Source organism: Aythya marila (assembly GCF_965140915.1).
Source record: "Aythya marila genome assembly, chromosome: 2".
Taxonomy (NCBI): domain Eukaryota; kingdom Metazoa; phylum Chordata; class Aves; order Anseriformes; family Anatidae; genus Aythya; species Aythya marila.
In genome coordinates, this window is record NC_139043.1 from 140528046 (window position 1) to 140551282 (window position 23237).

Below are 23237 nucleotides of genomic sequence, written 5' to 3' on the forward strand. Positions count from 1 at the left end.
CATAATCCTGTACTTCTTAAATCTATGTACTGTGTAACACCTAGTTGCAAATTTGTAAGTGAATCTCATTCATTTTATATTTATACCCTTGTGAATAAAATATCTACTGTGCTAGGCCTTTGCAACACTATTAAAGAAATCACCTACACAAAAGCATACATAGACATAGTCTGAGAGAAGATATTTATACCTAATACATAAATACAGATTATTCCCGTGGTCCACACAGAATCACAATGAGAAGTTATTTAGAGATTTATATATATTCTCCCAAGTTTTAACATACTACGATCAATGTATTATTTAATGTTATGCAGCTAAATATGAAAGTTTAAGTGACAAGTAAGCACACTGATGTTTTTTAAAGTAAATATTTCCTACTTACATTATAGAACTGCAACATGCTATATGCACTATGAATAAATAACAAATGTCAGGGTGGTATGTGGAAGCAAACCCAGTGACCTCAGCAGTCTCCGTAACATAAACACAAGGTAGCAGGACTAGGAATCAGTTTTGATACCCTCGTTCTGGGGAGCTAATATGAGCAGAAAGCAATATGTTAATCTGAAACGTGGGGGTTTTACATATTTACCATATTCTTGAAGAAGATATGTTGGTCTAAATTTATTACTTCCCTTAAAGAAAAAAAATAAATCTATATTCAAAAATAAATAAATAAACAAAATGTTATGGGGTTTCTTGTGGTGTTGTTTTCCATTTAAGAAGTCCTGAATAAAGAAAAAAATAATAATAAAATAAAATAAAATAAAATAAAATAAAATAAAATATATGTTCAACAGAAATGAGGGAAAATTTTCCTCCATATTTCTCAAAGATTAAATAAACATTTCTTTGAAATGCTAACTGATGATAACAAATGAAAGACTTTTTTTTTTTTTTTTTTTTTTTTAATATAATCACGACAGTTTTTAGAAGTTCTGCCTCAGACACAATGACCAGGTGTGCTGGTTTTACCTTGCTAGGCAGCTGAAATCCACCACAACCACCCTCTAACTCCCCCTCCTCAGAAGAGAAGGGGAAGAAGAAAAGAAAAGAAAAGAAAAGAAAAGAAAAGAAAAGAAAAGAAAAGAAAAGAAAAGAAAAGAAAAGAAAAGAAAAGAAAAGAAAAGAAAAGAAAAGAAAAGAAAAGAAAAGAAAAGAAAAGAAAAGAAAAGAAAAGAAAAGAAAAGAAAAGAAAAGAAAAGAAACAACTCATGGGTTGAGATAAGGATAATTTAATTAAGGGAGGAATAATTATTACGGGAAAATTATTATGAATTAAATAATTTGACTAAAGGGAAGAGTGAAGATGGAGAAGGAAAAATAATAAATAATAATAATAATATATATATATTAAAAAAAAAAAGCAAAGCCCATGCAGAACATGTGGAAGTACAGAGGAAGTAAATTACTCTCTACTTCCCACAAACGAGCAATGCTTTACCATCCCCAGCCTGCTGGCTTTGTGAGTGTTAGAGGGAGTCCTGATGCTGTGCCAGCACTGCTCAGCAGTAGACACAACACTGGTGTGATACCAGTGCTGTTCTAGCTACAAGTGCAGAGTACAGCACTGTATGGGCTGTTGCAGGAAAAGTTATCTACATCCCAGCCTGACCAAGTACACCAGAACTCCTGTTTATATCTTCAAATGAGCTACTGATTTCTAATTTAAAGTATATTAATAAAATATGGAATTACTAGATTTCACTGTGCTATACTAGTAGATCTTGTAAATGCAGCATGCAACAGAATAAGATACTGGAGCTAAATCACAATATCACTTCAGTATTGTTCAACACCTTTGCTAACTACCTGGACAATGGGACAGACTGATCTCTTGCCAAGTTTCCAGACACTGGGGGATCAGTTGATATGCGGGGCTGCTATGAAGAGAGACCTCAGCTAGTTGAAGAAACAGCTCGAAAGAAACTTCATAAAATATTGTGTTTGGGAATTTTGGTAATAATATGCTGTTGTTTTTAGTTGTTGCAGAGCTGTACTTATTATACAAAGCCAAGGACTTTCCATCTTCTCATGCTGCCCTGCCAGCGAGTATGCTGGGGGTGTACCAGGAGGGGACACAGCCAGGACAGCCAGCCTAGACTAGCCAAAATTATGCCATATGGCATCATGGTCAGCCATAAAAGATGGGGAAAGAAGGAGGAAACGGGTGTGAAGGGGAAGTTTGGAGTGATGACATTTGTCTTCCCAAGATACCATTATGTGTTATGAGCCTTGCTTTCCTGAGAGTGGCTGAACACCTGCCTGCCAACAGGAAGTAGCGAGTGAACCCCTGCTTGTTGTGCTTGCATGTGCAGCTTCTGCTTGAGCTAGAAAACCATCCCTATCTCACCCCATGAGTTCTCAAACTTCTACCTTTCTGATTGTCTCCCCCCTTCCACCTGGGGAGAGGGAGTGAGTGGCTGTGTGGTCCTCAGTTGCCTGCTGGGGTTAAACTACAGCATATTATGTGCAACCTTGGAGATATTCAAGGCCCTAAGCAGTATGATCTGTTTGACTGCTATGATCAAGAAGTTGGACTAGAGGTCTCCAGAGGTCCTTTAAAACTTTGTGAATTCCTATTAAATACACAGAGACTTCATCTAAAAATAAAAAGACTGCTTTAAAACTGATTTTTGCATTACAGCATTAAAATGCAAAAGACAGGTGCTCTGCATCCACAGCAGAAGCAGATAAATTGCTATTAAGTCTGGATTTTAGGCTTTTAAGCACTCCATCTTTAAAAGTCTAATTCTCATTTTTCAGAGTTTGTTAGGTAATTTGCAAGGCTTTATTAATAGTATCAATTCTAATTGAAGGATTTATGAAATAATCTGACAGACAAGGTGAGCTCTTATTTTAGAATCAACCGTTAACATCATACATAGATTCTCAATAGGTTGAATAGAATAAGTTAATATATTTTCAATAAAAAAGGAAGGAAGGAAGGAAGGAAGGAAGGAAGGAAGGAAGGAAGGAAGGAAGGAAGGAAGGAAGGAAGGAAGGAAGGAAGGAAGGAAGGAAGGAAGAGGGAAATAACCCAGCATGTCATTAAACATAATAGGAGTCATGAAACTACATATTCATTTTTACTTTCTCATATATAATTAGTCTTAATTTGTCTAAAATCTGTAGAAAATAATACTCACTTTCTCTGTTAAAGTCATTCTTTAAAGAGTCCATTTAAGAAAGAGAGATAAAAAAAATCTCCCTATTTCATTACATGCTTTGTGATTTATTTATTTCTATAATTGTATGACTTTATGTTCAATATTATCTGCAGGTTAATGATGGCAGTGAGGACTTCTTAGTGCAACTATACTGTTGCATTACAAAGCTACTAACTTGAACAGTTAGAATAGTTGTCTTAGTCTGGGTTATTTGATTGGGCAAAATTGGATAAAATCCGTGGATAGGTATTAACATTGGACAAGTCTAATAAAGATAAGGTTTTGACACATCTCTTGCTCTAAATGTTTACTTTATCTCTATATAAAAGTGTTTACTTTATATAAAGTCTTCTAGATGTTTCTGTTAAGAGCAAGCACTCCATTCAGTTTTAAATCTGGCACTTCCATTTGAAAATATATACACCTATACAAGCATTTCTACAAATCTCACAGATCTGGATACAAAATTTCTCCTGTCATTTGGATTTGATAATATGCAAAGTGGTGATAGTAGTAGAGGTTTATGTTTTTTAGTAGAAGTAACTCAGGATTATAAAAATCCTAAAAAAAGCATTTTCATCTACAGTTCTTTAAGTCTTTACAGTTCCTTCCCTTTAAATCACTTTAAAAAGAATATAGTAGGAAAAGGTACCCAAAAACCTTTCCACACTTTTGCAGTGAGAATAAAGTGAAAATTAATTATTCTCTTATTCTCTTTCTGACAACAACATATGTGTTCTTTTTTTTTTTTGTTTGTTTGTTTGTTTTTTTTTTTCTTTTTTTTTGTGAGAGTATGTTTAAATTAAACTTACTTTATTACGAGCAGGATTCATTTAACTTCATTTTGTCCATGCAACAATTAGGTGTCTTATATTTCAGATTCCCTATACAGACACTATAACAAGGGAAAAACATCTATTTCTGTCTCAGACACTTAAATTCTAATGTGACAGAATGGAAGGGAATATAAGGTCAATCTTTCTTCCACTCAGAGAAAAATCCAATATGAATGGTTTATATTAGAAATCTAACCTTTACCCCAAGAATATATTTGTTACAATAAATATTACTTTGACCCACATAACATCATATATTTGACTTAAAAGGAGATTGAAGTGAATTGTCATTTTTTCTTTTTTCTTTTTTTTTATTTTTTTATTTTTTTTTTGTGGTTTTGTTTGTTTGTTTTAAAACAAATCAAATTGTCAGAAAAATAAGTTTCAAATACAGAAATATCTTTTCAGGTAGACAAAGTTAAAAAATTGTGCTACAAGAAGAAGACCAGAAAAGGAAAATTTCAGTACTGTATATAGTTATAAAACCACCACATTTCTTGAGAGCTAATACATACTAATCATATATTCAAAATGAATTTCTTAATTCCATCTTTCTGTAATGTCTTCTCTAGTCTTCAGTTTCTATTTGATTGTGCCCATCATTACTACTGTTTAAAACTGTGATTTGTTCATTTGTTTGATTGAGATAGGGTCTCTATTACCAGTCTTGATAGGTCATTTTCTGTATTGTATTCTCACTCTTTGCCTCTTCATTCTGCTTACTTATTAATTTATTAATTTATTTATTTTTCATAATCTTTTTTCAGCTTATTTTTACCTCTTTCAAAGTGTATTAACTCCTTTACTTTTGAAATAGATATTCCAGTAGAAGAGCTGATCTCCACCCCCATTAGATGTTCAATAACGACCATCATTATTTCTCATGAATATTTGTTGAGTGAGCAGGAACAATGAAGTCCTGTATAACTCTGCTATCATACCTGCAATGCAGTCTTGAAAGCTTTCTGCAAAATAAATGGAACCAGCTATCACAATTTCATTATTATTCATATATAGGATCTAAAGTACTTTGTGACATATGAAATAGATAGCTAATTTATGAAAAGAATAGATTGATTTTTCATTCTGTCATTGTAGAATTGTCATTGTTATCACTGTGAACTCAGCATTACAAAAAATCTCTTAATGTCACATCATCTTGAATACCTCATAAGGTATGATTTTTAAATGTAACAGATTACAGTGCAATAAAATACATGTATATCTTAGCTGGGAAAAATACATACTTCAAAAGCTCTCTATTACCTAGTACACAGCACAACAGGTGCAAGAACAACAGGGTTTAGCATAAACTTGTGTGAGGTCACTTGAGAGCTTTTTTTCCTAATAAAAATACATAAATGTTCAAAAATAATTTATTCTATTTTTTGACAGTTGGAATAACTACACTGTAATTAAGTCAATAGATCAAGTACTAGATTAAGAGCTCACAGAAAGAGTTCCTGATGAAGAACTCCAGATTCATGGTGGGGTTGAATGAAACTTGATACTCAGTAGATTACTTATTAGGGGACACATTAGACATACAGAGTTTGTATATCTACATGGTTGGGATGACAAAAGTGTTTCAACAATAGCATTTCATATTTCAGAACTGAGTGTGTTTTGGAATGCTCTTACAGAGCTGCAGAAGCCATTAAAACAACATTTAGTTGTACCCAGAAAGACTTCCAAGCACAGATCTGTCTACAGATTTTGTTGATGTGGAGTATAAAAGCATTTTGATACATCTGTTTATTAATAAGGCACCAATGTACATTTAAACAATAAAATAAGTATTATAAATTGATCATTCCTGCTGCAGAAAAGAGCAAATTAATGCCAAGGTCCAAAGGTTTCTGATAATTCATGAGCCCAAGCAGTTTGATACGTGACTAATGTCTCAACATGACAGCTCTATACCATATGCAGGAATATGCATATGGTATAAATGCAAAAGAGTGATAAGGCAGTAACAGATTCCACTGATGCTGGGATCAATATACCAAACCTCTGGATTTCTCACTGTTACAGTGATTTCTAAATTTAGTCTTATAATGCATGCCAAGTCTAATTAAAGAGTAAAGAGCCTGAATACCAACCCTGAGAAAAAATTACTTCTTCGTTTTGATTAATTTGCAAATGTCTTCTGGACAGAAAAGAAATAGTAAATTTTGTTTATCTGATTACTAGATTTATTTATTTATTACTGCAGAGCACAAGATCAGGGCAGAAGCTTTAAGTTTTCTAAGATTCTAACTTTTCTGAACCCACAGCATGTCAAACAAAACAAAACAAAAACTTAACTTATTTAAATCAACATATTCTTCTAAATTCCTATCACTTTAAATTCGGCTTCCTGTAACTGCTGGCATTTCAGGTGTGCCTCTGCCTGAACCAACCCTGACAGACTGCACCTTCAAATTCAAGCTGTCCCAAACTCCTTTACCCATATAGACAGTGCAGTCTCCCTGCTTCTCTAATACTTTCTGTTTCAGAATCAGGTCACCTTGATGTTTTCTATCTCAAAACCAACCTGCTACACAACTTTTCCTGAAAAAGAAAGAATCAAATGGCCACTCTGTTTTCACTCAGTCTTCTACCAACAGAAACACATTAAGTTTTTGTCTATTTTAAGCTTTAGTATCTGCTAGATCTATCAGAGATTTAGGAGAATAGCCAATATAATTCTTAAGTAAATTCTAGCCATAGAGTTAGTTTGTTGATTTTGCATGACTTTTTAGATTCTAAGTTTGTCAGTTATTATTTGAAGATGTCATGGTTTAACCCGGCCGGCAGCTAAACACCACGCAGCCGTTCGCTCACCCTCCCCCCTCCCTCTCTGGGACGGGGGAGAGAAATGGAAAGTGAAGCCCGTGAGTTGAGATAAAGACAGTTTAATAAGACAGGAAAATAATAATAACAATAACAATAATAATAATAATAATAATAATACAATTATGATAATAGTACTACTATTAATAATATGTACAAACAAGTGATGCACAATGCAACCGCCCACCACCCGCTGACCAATGCCCAGCCTAACCCCGAGCAGTCCAGCCCCCTTCCCCGGCTAGCCACCCCTATATATTGTTTAGCATGACGTCAGATGGTATGGAATACCCCTTTGGCTAGTTTGGGTCACCTATCCTGGGTCTGTCCCCTCCCAGCTCTTACTGCACCCCCAGCCTGCCTGTTGGCAGGACAGAGCAAAAGGCTGAGATGTCCTTGGCTTGGTATAAGCACTGCTCTGCAACAATTAAAACATTGGGCTGTTATCAGCACTCTTCTCATCCTAATCCAAAACATAGCATTCTACCAGCTACTAGGAAGAAAATTAACTCTGTTCTAACTGAAACCAGGACAGAAGATTAAAATGAAAAATTTTAAAAATAAAGCATTGAGTCAGAATTTCATCAGGAACCATCCCCAACAAAAGGAGTACAACATTTTGCACAGTCAGGGTTATTAAGGATGCCCAGGCAAGTTCTCTGTTTGCTTAACTCTTAGCTACATCACAGGCACTTAACTTGAGGTTTCATTCCTCTCAGTGTCCTGAAACAGTAATTAAATAATTAGGAAGTGTAAGATAGGTGAGAGATTTTTTTTTTATTATTTTTTTTTTTTTTTTAATGAGGAAAACAGAATGGGGCATGCAATTAGTAAATTGAGGCAGACCATAGTTCAAATCTCTTGTTCAACTTGAAGAAGGAGATAGAATACATACTTATACAACTTATCACATAGAAATTTCTGAGTAGCTAAGAGTCAATAACTTATAGAATGCAATATATGTCTTAGTTTGAGGTTCTGTTTCAAATAATTTTCAAGTATTCTAAATAAAAGTGCTTAGAAAGAAAATTGCCATATCATCAATATAAACTCCTGTTGAAGATCTTCCAAGAAGATATGGAAACAGATGGAATTCTGAAATCAATTTCTGGAAGAAAAGAAAGTCAATGTTGAATGTCTAGACCTGGGACAGAGGATTGTCTCGTTTCTCTTGTTGCTGTATGGATTGTGAGAGATGATAGAGCAACATGTGATGTGTAACACACTGTCAGTAGCAGACTCCAGGCTACACGCTTCAAACCTTCTTAGAGCAGCAGCAGCAACCTGATTGACAATCTAAAGTGTTAGCATAGCCAACAGGTCATTCCACTGTCCAAAACCTCAAGTACTTATCTTGCAGACAGCTGGGGCCATATCCAACAGATCTTTATAACCCTCATTGAACTTTTCTGAGTATTATTTTCCTCTAATATTAAGCATTGACTAAATGCATCCTAGCACCAAGCTCACTAACACACCAGGACAGGAAACAGATTGAAGAGGAGGTGTGTACTGGAGCAGGAAGGGTTACACTCCTGCGCAGTAGCCCTCCCTGATGTCACAGGGACTCCAACTTGTGTGGAGTTAAAAAAAATAAACAAAAAAATAGACATGCAACACAAAGTTTGAAGTTATCATCTTTATGATTTTCTGTACTTTGACTGTTGTCAAATGAAAGAATTGTTCTGTGTTGAAAACCAAGTTCAATGAGTTACAGGTGTCTTATGCATTTGTGAACCTGTCTATTCCTTCAACAGTGATTTCACTACCTGTCCCAAGGCTCACAGAAACAGACAAGCAACAACTTGTATTGAGCATGGAAAAGTGCATGAAGGAAATGGCTGCAAAGTCCTTTACAAGGTACAACCCCAGTTTGTCAAGGTAAAGCAAAGGAACATTTCCATTTTGTTATTACCATCTTGATAATAAATAAGCAGTAACATTTTTGTGTGGTACTGTTCTCTTAAACCTCTGTTGCATTATTCAAACACACATGCACAGGTTTATACACGCACATCCACACATGAATCAAAAACATTTTTTCTGTGAAATTGTCACCAGCAAAAAAACATTAGGCCTGAACTTGACTAGCAATCTTTTGATAACTATTATTACCAAAATCTATGGAAAGCAAAGCCATGCCTAGTATCCTCCATACTATTCTCTAAGTACACATTTGACAAGTGGGAAATCCAAGTGAGAAATTGTAGGGATTTGGGGGAAAGGCCTTTACCCTCTGAAAATGACTACCAAATCCTGCAGCGTTATCATGGCTATGCCTGGTTTGCAGCCCACCCAGGAAGGAAGCTTCCCACAGCATAGGGAAGAAGGGTCGGTACAGGATCCAAGCTGCCCACAACTGTGTGTTCATCCAGAAGCCCGTGCAGGGCTGAGGGATCTACCCAGGTACAAAGCCCCCTACAGAAAATGTCCAAGGGGTCCAGCCAGGTGACTGGAGACCAGCAAAGCACTGCTTAGGAGTCTCGTGCTGAGCTGAAAGGGGCACATGGGCCCATAGGTGAGGGTGTGAAGCTGGCCAGGGCCTGCAAGGCCTACTTAGTGTACTCAGGATCCTGATATAGGGAAAGATTTCATACAGAAACTTTGAAAGGTAACAGAAGCAGGTTAAGTTTTAAGAAGCTGGAAAAAGCTGATCTTTTAAAAAAATGTTTTACTGAATTCGCTGCTCTTGGAAAGACTGAAATAATTACTTAAATTTCTCTCTGCACGGAGTTGACATCAAGGACCTTATTCTTAGCTATCAGAGACATATTTTTAGCTATAGTTTATTGTAATTTCATTTAACATGTAGGAGAGTTATTAGTCACCTTGGAGAGGGAGGGGAGGAGGAGAGTGGAGAGAGGAGGAGAAAGTGGGGAAAGAAAAGAGAGTAAATATGGACAGTGCCTTGAAAAAAAGAAAAAGAAAAGAAACATAATGTTGTCTGGTTTGTGTTTGCATCTCATGCCACATATTCATAGTTTTTAGTTATACCCCTGTCCATATTTGATGTATTTTGGAGTTTATTAACAATTTAACTCCATAGACAGTCTGTTCAGTGTAGGTTCACCTGTTCCTTGGATGGACTTTTCATGACCAAACAACAGATGGAGTTTTGAAAGAAATCACAAAGTCTTGGTTGCCAGAGATGCCAAGTCAAATGTTATTATATAGTCATAACATTCTTTTTATTTTGTATTGTATATAATTCTTTATGATATCTGGAAATTTTATAGTTCTGTATTTCAACAGTAATGGTTTGTATGACTGGTAATTACAAGTTTTAGAGTGCTTTTTGCACAACTCAAGTTGGAAAACACAGACTACTTGGCTAACTGCATACTAAAATATTAATTCATTGAAATTTTATTCAGAATTTGAATCCAGATTATTTTGATTAAAAATCAGTAGAATGTATAACAGCATTTAGTGGCAATTGTTAACGGAACCTATTTTAAAAATATCTTTTACATTGTAATCTGGTATAGTCTGATGAATTTTTGTGGGGGGAAGTGTGGAGGTAGAGTTCTCTTCAGAGGGACTTTTTCTGATTTTACTGTCAGATACATTTTATATCTTTGCACATGTAGGTTTAATCATATGATCTAACTCGCTTGACTTTTTTGTTGTCAATTTACTTCAGATATTTTTAACAAAATGCATTGTGATGACTAAACATAGTTTTTATTATGACTTTTTGGACAACATTAAAAGCTACTTTTTCCCAGTTCATAAGTAGACCTCTTTTTCCACAAAAATACAATCTTCAGTTCTGAATATCTATTCTCTCTTAAGCACTTGCTTATAGCTCTGGCACTGAGTATGAAATCCAGCCCCAAATAAATTAACATATGGTTTCAGATAATTGCTGGAAAACAGCATAAAATAGACACTGTGACAGCACGTGATCGTGCTGGCAATGCATTCCAGCTGGGGAGGAAGTTTTATTTATTTACTTATTTATTTATTAAACCTTAGTGTCTTTTTTTTTTTTTTTTTTTTTTTAATTACTAAATTATTATTTATTTTCTTCTTTTGGAACTATAGAGTTCTTTAAGCTTTTTGTACTGGGCCTATCCCTGTTTCAGACGGCATCAGGGAGAAAGAAATAGCTTTTCAGGAAAATAAAAAATAAAAATCATTAGGATATTGGATCACACACAAGGGCTACTTGTGCATTGAAAACCCTAATGATCATAATCCTGATGATGCAGATTTTAATACCATTTCTACTGAAAAGATCATTAAGAGGACCTGAATGAAAATACATTTGTTTAAGTAGATTCTATACAGAATACTCACAACCTGTTCTGTTAAGGATACAGTTGTATACAGTTGTGCAGTATTGAACAACACTACTGGTTTGCCTTGATTTTGCACTCTGGGTAAATTGGAATCCTCTGAAGAGAGGAGGTATTGCTCCCGTCTTTTTTATTATTATTATTATTATTTATTTATTTTTTTTCCTTTTCCTGTCTTTTACAATTGTCACAGTTTGTATGCATTTGTATATTTGCATTGCAGCCTTACCATTTCAAAATCCTACAATGTTCTGGGAGTTCTTAAACACAGGGCAAAATCCTGACAAATGGTTAAGTAAGAAGGTGTTTAATCTGTTTTTTAATCTATTTGAAGCATTCATTCTTTGTTGATCTGTTGCTTCTTCAGTTCTTTTGTACTATAATTGAACAGGTTGGAATTGATACAGAACTGACCTTAGTATTGATAATATTCTAACCTTACACATAAGCTGTTACTCTAATATTTGTTAAGACTATCAAAATTTATGAGTTAGGAAAGCATTATACTATTGGTCACTTGCAAAAAGTTACAGAACCTTTGTCAGAAAACAGCTTCTGTTTCAACATTACACCTTCCGAAAGCACAATGGGAATACAGAGGAAAATGAGGATCCAATTGTTATTTTAATTTTCTTTTGCAGGCTTTATTGCCTTTATGAAAGTGAAACTAGAGAACCTGAGACTGCACAACTGAATATGTCCAGTCAATAACTGAAGTTCTAGTTGATGCTTTTTTTTTTTTCTTCACAATCATATACATGTATAGAAGACTGAAGGATGAACATTGTTTCAGTCAAATCTCTTTGCTGATTCTGTCATTTATATATATGTGGGATGCAAAAATCCATATTATTCATATATTCAGTTTGAAAAATTACAGCTTGAGAAAGAGGCTCTGGATTCCAGTAGTGAAAGATTTCTAGGTTAGTTACAGAACATGAAAAAATATCAGTGATCAAGTATAAATCTAGTTTGATATGCCTTCAAGGAATTTCACTTACATAAGTGTATTTTGGCCATTCTACCAAAATATCACTTCTTTCTAGATACATTTTTGTGATGTATTCATTCCATTACAAGGTAGCATATAGAACTTCCAAAGTATCTTTCTTTCCTATGGTACAGATTACCTAACATAAAAAATATCTTCAATAACACTCATTAACTGAAAATACAAGATACATAAGTGACAGGAGGCCAAGACCTTGGAAAAACAGATGATACATCCAAAAATAACTTCACACTTATATTTATGCATTATACAGTAATCTAAGTGTGGTAAAAAAGTAACAGTCCTGAAGTCCTAACCTGTACCTACAGAAAAAATCCCATCTTGTATGTGTGTTTATGTATGTAAGCATGTATCTATGTACATCTATAAAGAGTGGCTCACAAATTACACAATGGAAAGTACTGATACTGAAAATGAAGAGCAGCAGAAAATCCACCCCCAAGTTGCATTAATGCAATACCAGAGCTTGTCACAGGAAGCAGAGCACAGAATACCTATGGCATCTAAAGTATTTACCATGGGGTAATAATTTTTGCAGTCACATGACAAAATGTCAAACCTGTTCTGTTTTATTCTGTTTTGTACCAAATACAGATAATATATAATAAATATAAGAATATTCTCCAAAATACTGTTGGAGAATACTACAGAAGTAGGTTGATTCTGTCCTGCATGTAAAAGATATTCCACTGCTGCAGGATGAACTTTATATGTATCTGAAGATAAAAATGTGACACCTAAATGGTTCCACCAAAGTAATTCCTGTATACCTCAGCTGACGAATTTGCCAGTCACACAGCAGTTTGTGTGTAGTTCTCTGTAAGAGTGCCAAAAAAGACAGCTGAATAATCGATGTAGTGTATGAATTCACAGGCTTTTTTTTCAGGGTGAAATCTCCACATGGAAAATGGTTAGGGAGATGTTTCTTTGCACAAAGAAAACAAAAAGTACTAAGTCCTGCTCTTACACCATTTTGCTCACACATTTGTAATAAAGGAAATGCAGGGAAGAGAAAGCTTAACTGAGATTTTACTCTTTATCCAGCCTATTAAGAAACATAATTATGGTCCCAAAGCTTCAGGTCTCTCTAGCTACAAGCTATTATCAGGGCATTTACATGGAATCAGTAACTCATAGTATTTGCCCAAATAAAAGACAAATATCCTATGTATACTAAGTGATAATAGCTACTGAATAGTTAATGTCATTTAATAGCATTTACCTGTGACATTTTTGCCATTGAAATCCCATAAATGGTTATTCTGTTTACTATTGTTAGCTATTTTAAAGAAAGACAATTGCTGATGGAGGGAAACAGATCTACTTAACAGCCTTAACAGCTTCTTTCTGTTAAGTTTGTCAATGCTATTAAAACAAACAACAATAAATAAAAAAAATAATATAAAAAAAAAAACTTCAGGAAAAAGAAGAAAAAGTTGTAGGAAAATAGTCATCCTCAAATTTTACATTTTACAGCATTAAATATAAAGGTCTCCTCTCATGGTTGAAAGAAATCAGCAAACAAGGAAGCATTAAGACATGAAAAACTTGTTCTGCTATGGAATAGACACAAGAAGAATAAATCCTATTTTTCTGACTTCATAAAAGTGAAAACTGGAGAAAATAAAAGAAATAAAATAAAAAGTAAAATATGATGTTCAGTGTCAAAAAATCTTCCTAAATGACTGTGGTGAACGTGTCTTTCTTTGAACCACAATTAAAAAGTGAATAAAGAAACATTTACCAAACTGCATGGCTATAAAAAGGCACTAAACATAATTTCAGAAAACTGAATTGTGAGTGTTTAAGGTTTTAGCCATTTCAAGTAATCAAAGTAAGCAATATGATTCATTATAATTCTAGACTGGAAACTATTATTGTCAAATTTAAGCCATCCAGGTTAGTATCTGATGCAAGTTATCTATGCTTTTTTTCAATCATCCACATGAACCAGCACTGTGGCCAGGTGGCGAAAGCCATTATCACCCTGGCTTGTATCAGAAATAGAGTGGCCAGCAGGACTAGGGAAGTGATCATCCCTCTGTAGTCATCACTGTTGAGACAGTTCAGTTTTCAGCCCCTCATTACAAGAAAGGTATTTAGTTGCTGTACTATGTTCAGAGAAAAGTGACAAAGCTGTTGAAGAAACTAGATAATGAGATATATGAGGAGCGTCTGAGGGCACTGGGTATCTCGAGTAAAGGAGGCTAAAGGTAGACCTCATTGCACTCTACAACCTATCTGAAAGGAGGTTGTAGAAAGGATGGTGTCAGTCTCTTCTCAGGTGACAAGTGATAGGATAAGAACATCCTCAAACTGCACCAGAAGAGGTTTAGATTAGATATAGGTTAGATATGAGGAAGAATTTATTCACAGGAAGGATTGGAACTCCCTCCCTACCCCTAACTTTTACAAAATTATTAATTTTGATTCCTTGTAAAGGACTGTGTTGGACAGGTCTGTATAGAGAAAATTCTAATAGTATCAGCTCTAATTACAAATACTACTTAAATTATAATTATCTTTATACTGTTTGCATAATATATCAGCTTCTCTAGGATTGTCCCCCTCCCCCATTTTATTTGGTGAAGAATGCTCTCAGTTGTTAATTGCTACCAGATAGAATTTTTTTTTCTGTATTTGCTGGGTGAATTATAAAGAAGAAATATTAGGTATATTAGTTAATTATCACATTAATACATTCAATTATTATATTATCATCATATTAAATGTATTATATCATAAACTACATTATTATTATAATGTATTAATCATATTACATTTGTTATAAATATTAAATTAATTGTATTATTATATTGTATTATTATATTAACACATTATAATTATTATATTAATACAAGTTATATTACAATATAAATGGTGAATATTTTCAGTTATTAAATGAATTATGGATGCTGAATTGTGTAGGAGCAGTTGATAAAAAAAAACTTTAAGGAAAGCTGAACTAAAAATCACTTTCTACAAAATGAATTAACAATTAAGGAAATAATATAAAAAGTCAAGCATTCGGGGTCTTCAAAGGGTTTGAATTCCTTCAAGAGGAATGCTACTAAACTACAACAGATATTGTAAAAGCACCAATAATCCAGTTAAATACTCATACTCTCTTCCACAAAATGGCAAGAGGAAAGTAAAAGCAGATACCTCCCCTGTGTAAGCTTTCTGTTTTTTAATTACACTGCAGCTAAAGTACGCAGACACCATCTGTTTCACTCAGACAACATTATAGATTCAAAGAAAGTACATGGAAGATTAAAACAAAATTACATAGAATTTCTTTTTCCTCCCTCTCCTCAAATATAATTCTTTCCTGCTTAGTAAAGTAGTATGGCCAGAAGCGTATGCAGGCATTCAGAGGGACCTGGACAGTCTGGAGGGTTGGGCTGAGAGGAACCTCATGAAGTTCAACAAGGGCAAGTGGCAATCCTGCCCCTAGGGAAGAATAACTGAATGCACAGGCTAGGGGGTGACCTGCCAGCCTGCAGCTCTGCAGAAAGGGGTCTAAGGGTTGTTGTAAAAAAATTAAACATGATCTAGCAGTGTGCCCTTGTGGCCAAGAAGGCCAATGGCATCCTAGCCTGCATCAAGAGGAGTGTGGACAGCAGGTTGAAAGAAGTGATCCTCCCCTTCTACTCAGCGCTGGGGAGGCCACACCTGGAATATTATATCCAGTTCTGGGCTTCCCAGTACAAGAGGAATGTAGAACTTCTAGAGAGAGTCCAGCATAGAGCCACAAAGATGATTAAGGGATTGGAGTATCTGTTTTATGAGGAAAGACTAAGTGAGATGGGCCTACTTAGCCTAGAGAAGAGATTGATAGGGGATTTTATCAACCTCTACAAATACCTGAGGGGACAATCTAAAGAGGATGGGGCCAAAGTCTTCTCAGTGGTGGCCAGCGATAGGACAAGGGGTGATGGGTATAAATTTAACCACAGGAGGTTTCATTGCTATCTGAGGAAGAACTTCATTACAGTTCAGGTGACAGAGCACTGAAACAGGCTGCCCAGAGAGGTTGTGGAGTCTTCTTTGGAGATATTCAAAACCTGCCTGCATGCAATCCTGTGTAACATGCTCTAGGTGATCCTGCTTGGTGGGGGGGGGTTGGACTAGATGATCTCTGGAAGTCCCTTCCAACCTCAACCATCCTGTGATTCTGTGAATTAAAAACTATTCATGGCTCCAATAAAAGAGAGAAGAGGCATTCTTTCACTACAACTTAGCTATATTTTACTTTGTCCTCTCATTCACACACTTGATTCTTCCTTCAAATCACTGTGTGCGTGTCCACATGCATTTTTCGTATACATAGAAAGAATGACATTAGGGGGAAAAAGGACTTACACAAATACCAAATACAGAAAGCACAACAATGTTAATAATGTTACCATTAAAAGTACAAGTCTGTATCAACTAAATTATAAACATTGCTACTGCTAAACAAAATGATATTATGAGATGAGATCTTGATATACTTGAAAAATATATATATTTCATTGATCAGCAGTGAGGTCAAAATGGACCTTATTTAATGACTTCTTCTATTTCAACATGAAAAAGGATTTAATAACAGTTAAATAAGTGTTTAGGTTTGTCACTATGCTGCCAGCTTGATTAATCCAATAAGATGAAAGAAATAGTGCTAGAAGACAGAAAGGAGAAGGACACTACTGTTCCTGCAGTGCTGTTTCCTGTTTCATCCTATACAAGTGCAACAGGAATTAAAAATTCTGCACAGATGTCTTTGAAAGCAAAAACTCTTATTGATTAGAAAAGGATGAAGTTGTTAACGTGCTTACAACACCTCCTTTGTGAAAAATGCTAGTCATAATTATAAATATTCCTATGCTTTCCCAGTTGGTCTTGAAATAAAGCCAAAATAGTATATGACATGGATTTGTATTTATTCATTTTAAATAAAAACATTAGCTTTAGAACAAATCTGACAGTTTGGACCAACTCTTTCCTTACTGAAGTTAGAAATGGTGTCACCAATTTCAGCATAATAATAAATAAATCCATCAACTTACTTGAAAACTGTATGGCAAACCCAGATTTGCTGATATAAAAATCTGTGTCAAATTGGATAGTTACTATGTTGAGTGTACTGTGAATGCCTTCAGGAACAAGAGATCCACTAATTTCCTTGAGTAACATCTCGTTCTCAGGTGGTCCATCCCAAACTCGTAGAATATCATGTGATGCCTCAGTATCAAATGCAAGAAACTGAAGGCTGTAAGAACACCATGATTTTATTGTCATTTTTAAATTATTTAACAATTTATCTTTAGCAAAACAAAAACAAAACAACTAAGAAAGCAAATAAACTTTGATTTCCAAGTGTATTTTTTTTCCACAATATTTTTATACCTTTATCATTGGATGCATAAAAGAGAAAAACAGAAATATATTTGAAAGCTAAATTCTTTGGCAACTAGTATTTGAATTTTGTGAACCATGAAATGAATACATATTGCTTTAGCCATTCAAATAATATATAAGCATCCACAGACTTTTCAGAAAATATTTTTTTTTCTTAAAACAGCATTATGAACTGTATAATTGCATTCTCATTATTATTATTATTTTTAAACCAGATTTCCAATTAATATTTTGTATGTCTTTGAAGATGTTAACAACAACAACAACAACAAAAAACACAAGTAATTTTAAGGGTTGATTAGACAACACAAGACTACATATTGAAGTTTAGAATGAGAAAAATACTGTTCCTGAGCTGCATCTTAAATCCTAAATCCCTTTCTTCCTCAACTATACATGCAAGATTGCTTATTATATAATTCAAAAAGATTTGTTATAAGATTCATTTTCAATACCTGACAATATTTCCTGGGTCTACTTCAATCACCCACATGCAACGTAGATTATTATCATAGGGAAAAGGATAGCCAGGAGATAAGATTCTTCCTGATGATTCTCCTTTAAAACGGCCTCCACATTCAGCTGATGAAAACACCATTGCATAATGTTACAGATAGCTTTCCATGTGAGCAATCAATGATGAGATCTACTCCCTTGCTAAATAAGTAACAGAGCTGAAACACAACACACCTGACTGTATGTCCCAAGATTGTATGACAACATATAAGATCTTCAAGTAGCGTGGGAAACAAACCTGCAAATATGTTTTTACTTGAGTATTTCTGTATTTTCCTTTCATATCTATGGTCTTTCTAATAATTTTGAACACACAATAATTAAAAAGTATACTATGTTTAATGAAAGAAACAAAGATTGTTACTTAAAAAGAGAAACAAACAAAACCACAAGAACACAACATCACTCTAAAACAGTCAGATAAAATTAATAAAACTGCAAAGGAATAAGTAGGAAATTAAAAAAAAAAAAAAAAGAAAGAAAAAGAAAAAGAAGAGAGAAAATACACTAAATTAAAAATTAAAGCAGGCTATTCAGAGAGGAAATCAGACTTTCAGTTTAGAAAATTAGAAAATTAAAAAAAAAAAAAAAAAGTAAGACTTCTTACCTGAGACTTGTCCTCATAGTGAAGCTATAATATTTCTTAGAGGATAATAGATGGTAAGTAGATCCCTGTTAGTTGGCATCAGCCAGCCAATCACTAGGCAAAATTTAGTATATAATAATCTAGATACCTAATCTATGAGATTTTTATTTTATTTTGTAATCCCTTGGGCCTATAAAGTTTTCTTATTTCCCCTTCCTTCATTTTAAAGTTCCTCTAATGCTTTCTCTCTTGTGAAGTCCAAAGCCAAAATACTGTTTTGATTAAATCTCTTTGGATAGTTCAACTGCAGTTTTATTTTGATTTAATATCACCTAAAATATTTAGTTGACAGATTTATTATGATCAGTGAATTTCCTGATAAAATGTAATTGAAATCATGAAGTATTTTCCTGAAATAATAAAAACTTTTTTTTAAAGACAGGTGGTATTTCATATCTTTTTAAACGCTCTGCCAATCTGTTAATTCCTAAAATCCTTTAAAAAGAATTTTTAAAAAATAGTATTTATTCAACTCATATGATAGAATAGTCTATTATTCTTCCAGTGGAGTAAGGATATAAATAAATTACACAACAAAGAAAAAAGCGTTCATTGGCAAACAATGAAATAATAAAAAAAAAAATTACATTTTGTCCAGGACCATCGAACAACAGTACATTTATAAATTCTAATTTTCACAGAGGATTACTGGTTTGTTTTTTATTGGGATTTTAGAAGGTCCCTCTCTCCCCAGTGGTTTATTTCCTCCTCTTCAGCAAGTTACAGCTCCCTATTTTTGCTGGTTGTTGACTCAGCCATGACAGTAGTGACTTCTCAGAAAGCAGAATCCTCACTGGTGGCAGTGAGAAGTAACAAAGCAAAACATCTTCTCCAGTTTGCTCACTGTGAAGACAATTCTAATAAGAATCTTAATTCTTTCAGAATGTCAAGTTTAGAGATTCAAGGATTTCAAGTTAAAGGAAATATTTAGTAATTTTTATATCTTCTTGCAAATTCAGTAGATAGTACTCTGTACTATAATGTTTATTATGTTTAAGATTTATGACTACTAGAACTGCTTGGAAATACTTTTATTTATATATATATATATTCTTTTTTTAAGAGTAGTTGTGCCTCATGTATTGTGATTTTGCATCACACATGGTACTTTGAACTGGATGGATAAGTAACTTCTGTTAATATCAGAATACATAGATGTGTTCAGAATAGCATTAATTTAAAACTGAACAAATTTACACTATAGGGCGGTTCACGTTCTAAACAGGTTCATCTACACAAAACATTTAGGACTAATTATAATGTAGTTTTCACAAAGAGTCTGGTGACAGCACAAAAGATGGTTGCTTAATTTCTTTAATTTTTTAAAAGACAGTGATCTGAATTGGACAGTGAATCAGTATTAAAATAAAAAAGAATATGAAGACCATCAGGATATACAGTATATCATCATTTTTAACAGAGGACCAGCCTCACCTGTAGATTTCAGTTTAGTGATTTTTTTTGTTAGTTAATACCAATTCTGAATCCAATTCACTTCGTAATCCAAAGGTGACCAAGCTTTTCATTTATATGCATCTATGTTGGAGAGGGACAGCTGAATAATTAAATCCCAAGACAGTTTGTATTAATCATTTTCGGACCTTCTTCCAAACTTCCTTCTTCCAAGGGGTCAACAATGTTTATTTCCTATATACATGAGCTGTTCTAGAGATTCCCTTCCTGTAGCCCTTCTAAATGTAAAATATATATTATGTTTTGAATATTTGCTTAGAAGGATAAGGATGTTGAATCTCCCACAGTTGGTGAAAATAGTGCACAGTACACAAGTAGATCATTAATCATTAAAAACGTGAAGGAATAACTTTAGGCAGATTTACCTTGATCTGTTTTAAAATTAAGCAAGAACTCATTTATTTCTGTTACTAAGGTGATATATCCTATGATTTTTAATGTTAAATAATAGAGCTGAAAATATTATTTATTGATGAAACTTTAATTTTCAACTTTCTTGGATCACATTTTATCTTTTTTTTTTTTTAACTTCCATCGTATGTTCTCTCTGTGCCTCCGAGCTGCTTCTTACACTTTCCAATGCCATGCTTTCCTCCTTATTCTACTGTTACAAATATTCCAAATAATGTAGAAATTAGTTATCATTGGGTATATTCAAATATTCACATTTGGGACTTAAGCATTTATTCTTTAATAACTTCTTTCAGAGAACTTTTCAGTTCTTGATTGTTGTTTTATATATGTTGTTTTACGAGCTCTATCTCTTGATAAAGATATGCCAAAATACATTGTTTTCTGTCAAACTTAAACTGAAAACAAAGTGCATTTCGTCCCTTGCTTCCTCTATTCACTCATTTCTCATTTCCTCTAAAAGATGATGAAAAAAAGAAGAAAAAAAAAAAAAAAAGGAATACTAGAGTAGTTTAGTCTTGTGTTATTTTTGCTTTCTCAGGGAAGGAATTGCAGGTGACCGCACAACTTATAGTTACTGTAATATTGTAATAGAGTATATAATAATGTGTTGTTATTCATCACAGCAAAATTACAGAAGTGATAAAAATACAATATGCCTCCGCAGATCTTAGTATCTTCATTTTTTTATTTTAATTTATTTTGTAGTATTTATATATAAATATATGAAAAGCTTTTTCTAGTGTAATGTTAGATACAGTTAGGGAAAACTAATTTTATAGCCCATCATTAAAATTATATGGTCCTGATTAAGCTTTTTATGTTGTCTATTTGCTGACTTTAACAAGACATATACATATTAGCAATTTCATTATGCATGTTTAATAATTACTTTTTCTTTTTTTCTTTCCTTTTTTAACCCCCAAAAAGGTAGCGCCACTCACATATATTAGGTAAGGTCTAGTTAAATAGATCTGCCAAGGTGCATGTATATTCGTGTCTTTGCAAAACACAAGAGTATTTTTTTTCCTTGCTTATATTCAGATAGCAGTTTAAGTAAAGAAAAAAAAAAAGTAAAAAAATAAAATTAAAAAAAAATGGTATACTACCAATACATGATGGCAGAGGATAGTCCCATGCCCTTCTTTCTCCAGTCATACACTTCAGAAGGCTACTTCCATGCAGTGTGTAACCTGGATTACATCCATAAATTATAGTGCTTCCAGCAAAATGACCTTGGTCACTGATTTTATATCCAAACTGTGGCACGCCAGGGTCTTCACAATGTGAAAGCTCAAAACCTGCAGTAAGAATAACAAACTGTAGTTAAAAAATCAAACTCATAAATACATTGATCAAAAAATAAGATTTTCTGTTTTCTAGCAGAAATCAAGTATTTTTAGAATTCAGGCAGCAATATATTTAAGGTTTCTTTTCTGTTTCTAAATAGTCTAAGTAGGATAATTGTCTGTACCTTTCTGTCATACTTCAGAGTGTAACTCTATTACTTTCAAGTTGAGCCTGCCAACCAAACTGTTGTAACATCTTTTTTTTCTAAAAGCTCAGTTAAAGACTGAGGAGGGAATTCATGATAATTATCAATCAGTTCTGAAATGATATTATAATTTATAAAATGGCAGTTAAAATGACTGCCTGTTTATTTTGATGACAATCTAGTTTGTGAATGGACATTTATAGGCTCATAAACAAGCCTTCGAAGGAGATTTGTTATTGTGCACATTAACACCAGTGGCAGAATAGCACCTATGGCACAAAAGAAATAGTTGCATTCATAACTTCCTACCCTAATCCTGCTTTCAGTAGTTTGTAAATTTAATCACTAAATGCAGGAGGCAACAATGATGATGATGATAGAGTGAATTCAAGCCAAATATTTGGGCACTTCAGAGAATTAAAGCTGTGGAGCAAGACCTAGAATGACCGAAACATAAATAAGTATAACATTATGGGGAAACATATGGGGAAACATAACCTATAATTTGGGCAAAAGACTCTCTACTCCAAATAAGTTTTCCTGCTATTAACTGAGAAGCAGTTCAAAACCTCTTTGTTCAAGACCTCTTTGTTCAAAAACCAATATTTTTTAACAATATCATGCAGCTCAAACTGAGCGCAGCTAAAAAAGACACTTTGTGTCAGTTTGACATTCCTTTATGTAGCTGACATAGGAGCAAATGAAGGGCTTTTCATATGCGCATTGTTCATTGAAATCATTTACACAGTATTTGTCCAGCTGGCCAACAGTTGGTACAGTTGGTAGCCTTTCATCATCTCTCCGCAGGTACTGAATCACTACTACTTGTTAATTGAAAAAAGGTTAATTATTTTATTTTACAGACAAAATGGTTTGGGTTGGATACGCCTGTTTGCTCACAGGAGGAAAAAAGTAGGTCAAATGCCATATCTTCACAGTTCCTTCAGCTCATTTCATGTCTCACTGAAAATGGCTTACCTCCTGAAGAGTCTCCATAACCTCTGAGCTGAACTTTTATCAATCTTAGATGAGATATTGTTTCCATTATAGACTACACTGCAGAATCTCTAGAAGAGGCTAATATGAAGCCCATGTGAAGAACCCTTTTAATACTGCCAAACTATATATTTATTGAC

The 23237-nt window shown here is 33.9% G+C and overlaps 1 protein-coding gene across 3 annotated transcripts in view; it reads right to left on the bottom strand.

The window, feature by feature from the left end:
• CSMD3 (CUB and Sushi multiple domains 3) overlaps positions 1 to 23237 on the bottom strand; it is a gene marked incomplete at both ends in the record, with an annotated part of 682849 nt that overhangs the window by 202081 nt on the left and 457531 nt on the right. For all 3 annotated transcript variants that reach the window (XM_082754088.1, XM_082754087.1, XM_082754086.1), the window contains 3 exons: positions 17209 to 17411; positions 18016 to 18142; positions 21716 to 21907. In XM_082754088.1, the coding sequence (XP_082610214.1) occupies positions 17209 to 17411; positions 18016 to 18142; positions 21716 to 21907 (522 nt within the window). The remainder of the gene's footprint in view (positions 1 to 17208; positions 17412 to 18015; positions 18143 to 21715; positions 21908 to 23237) is intronic.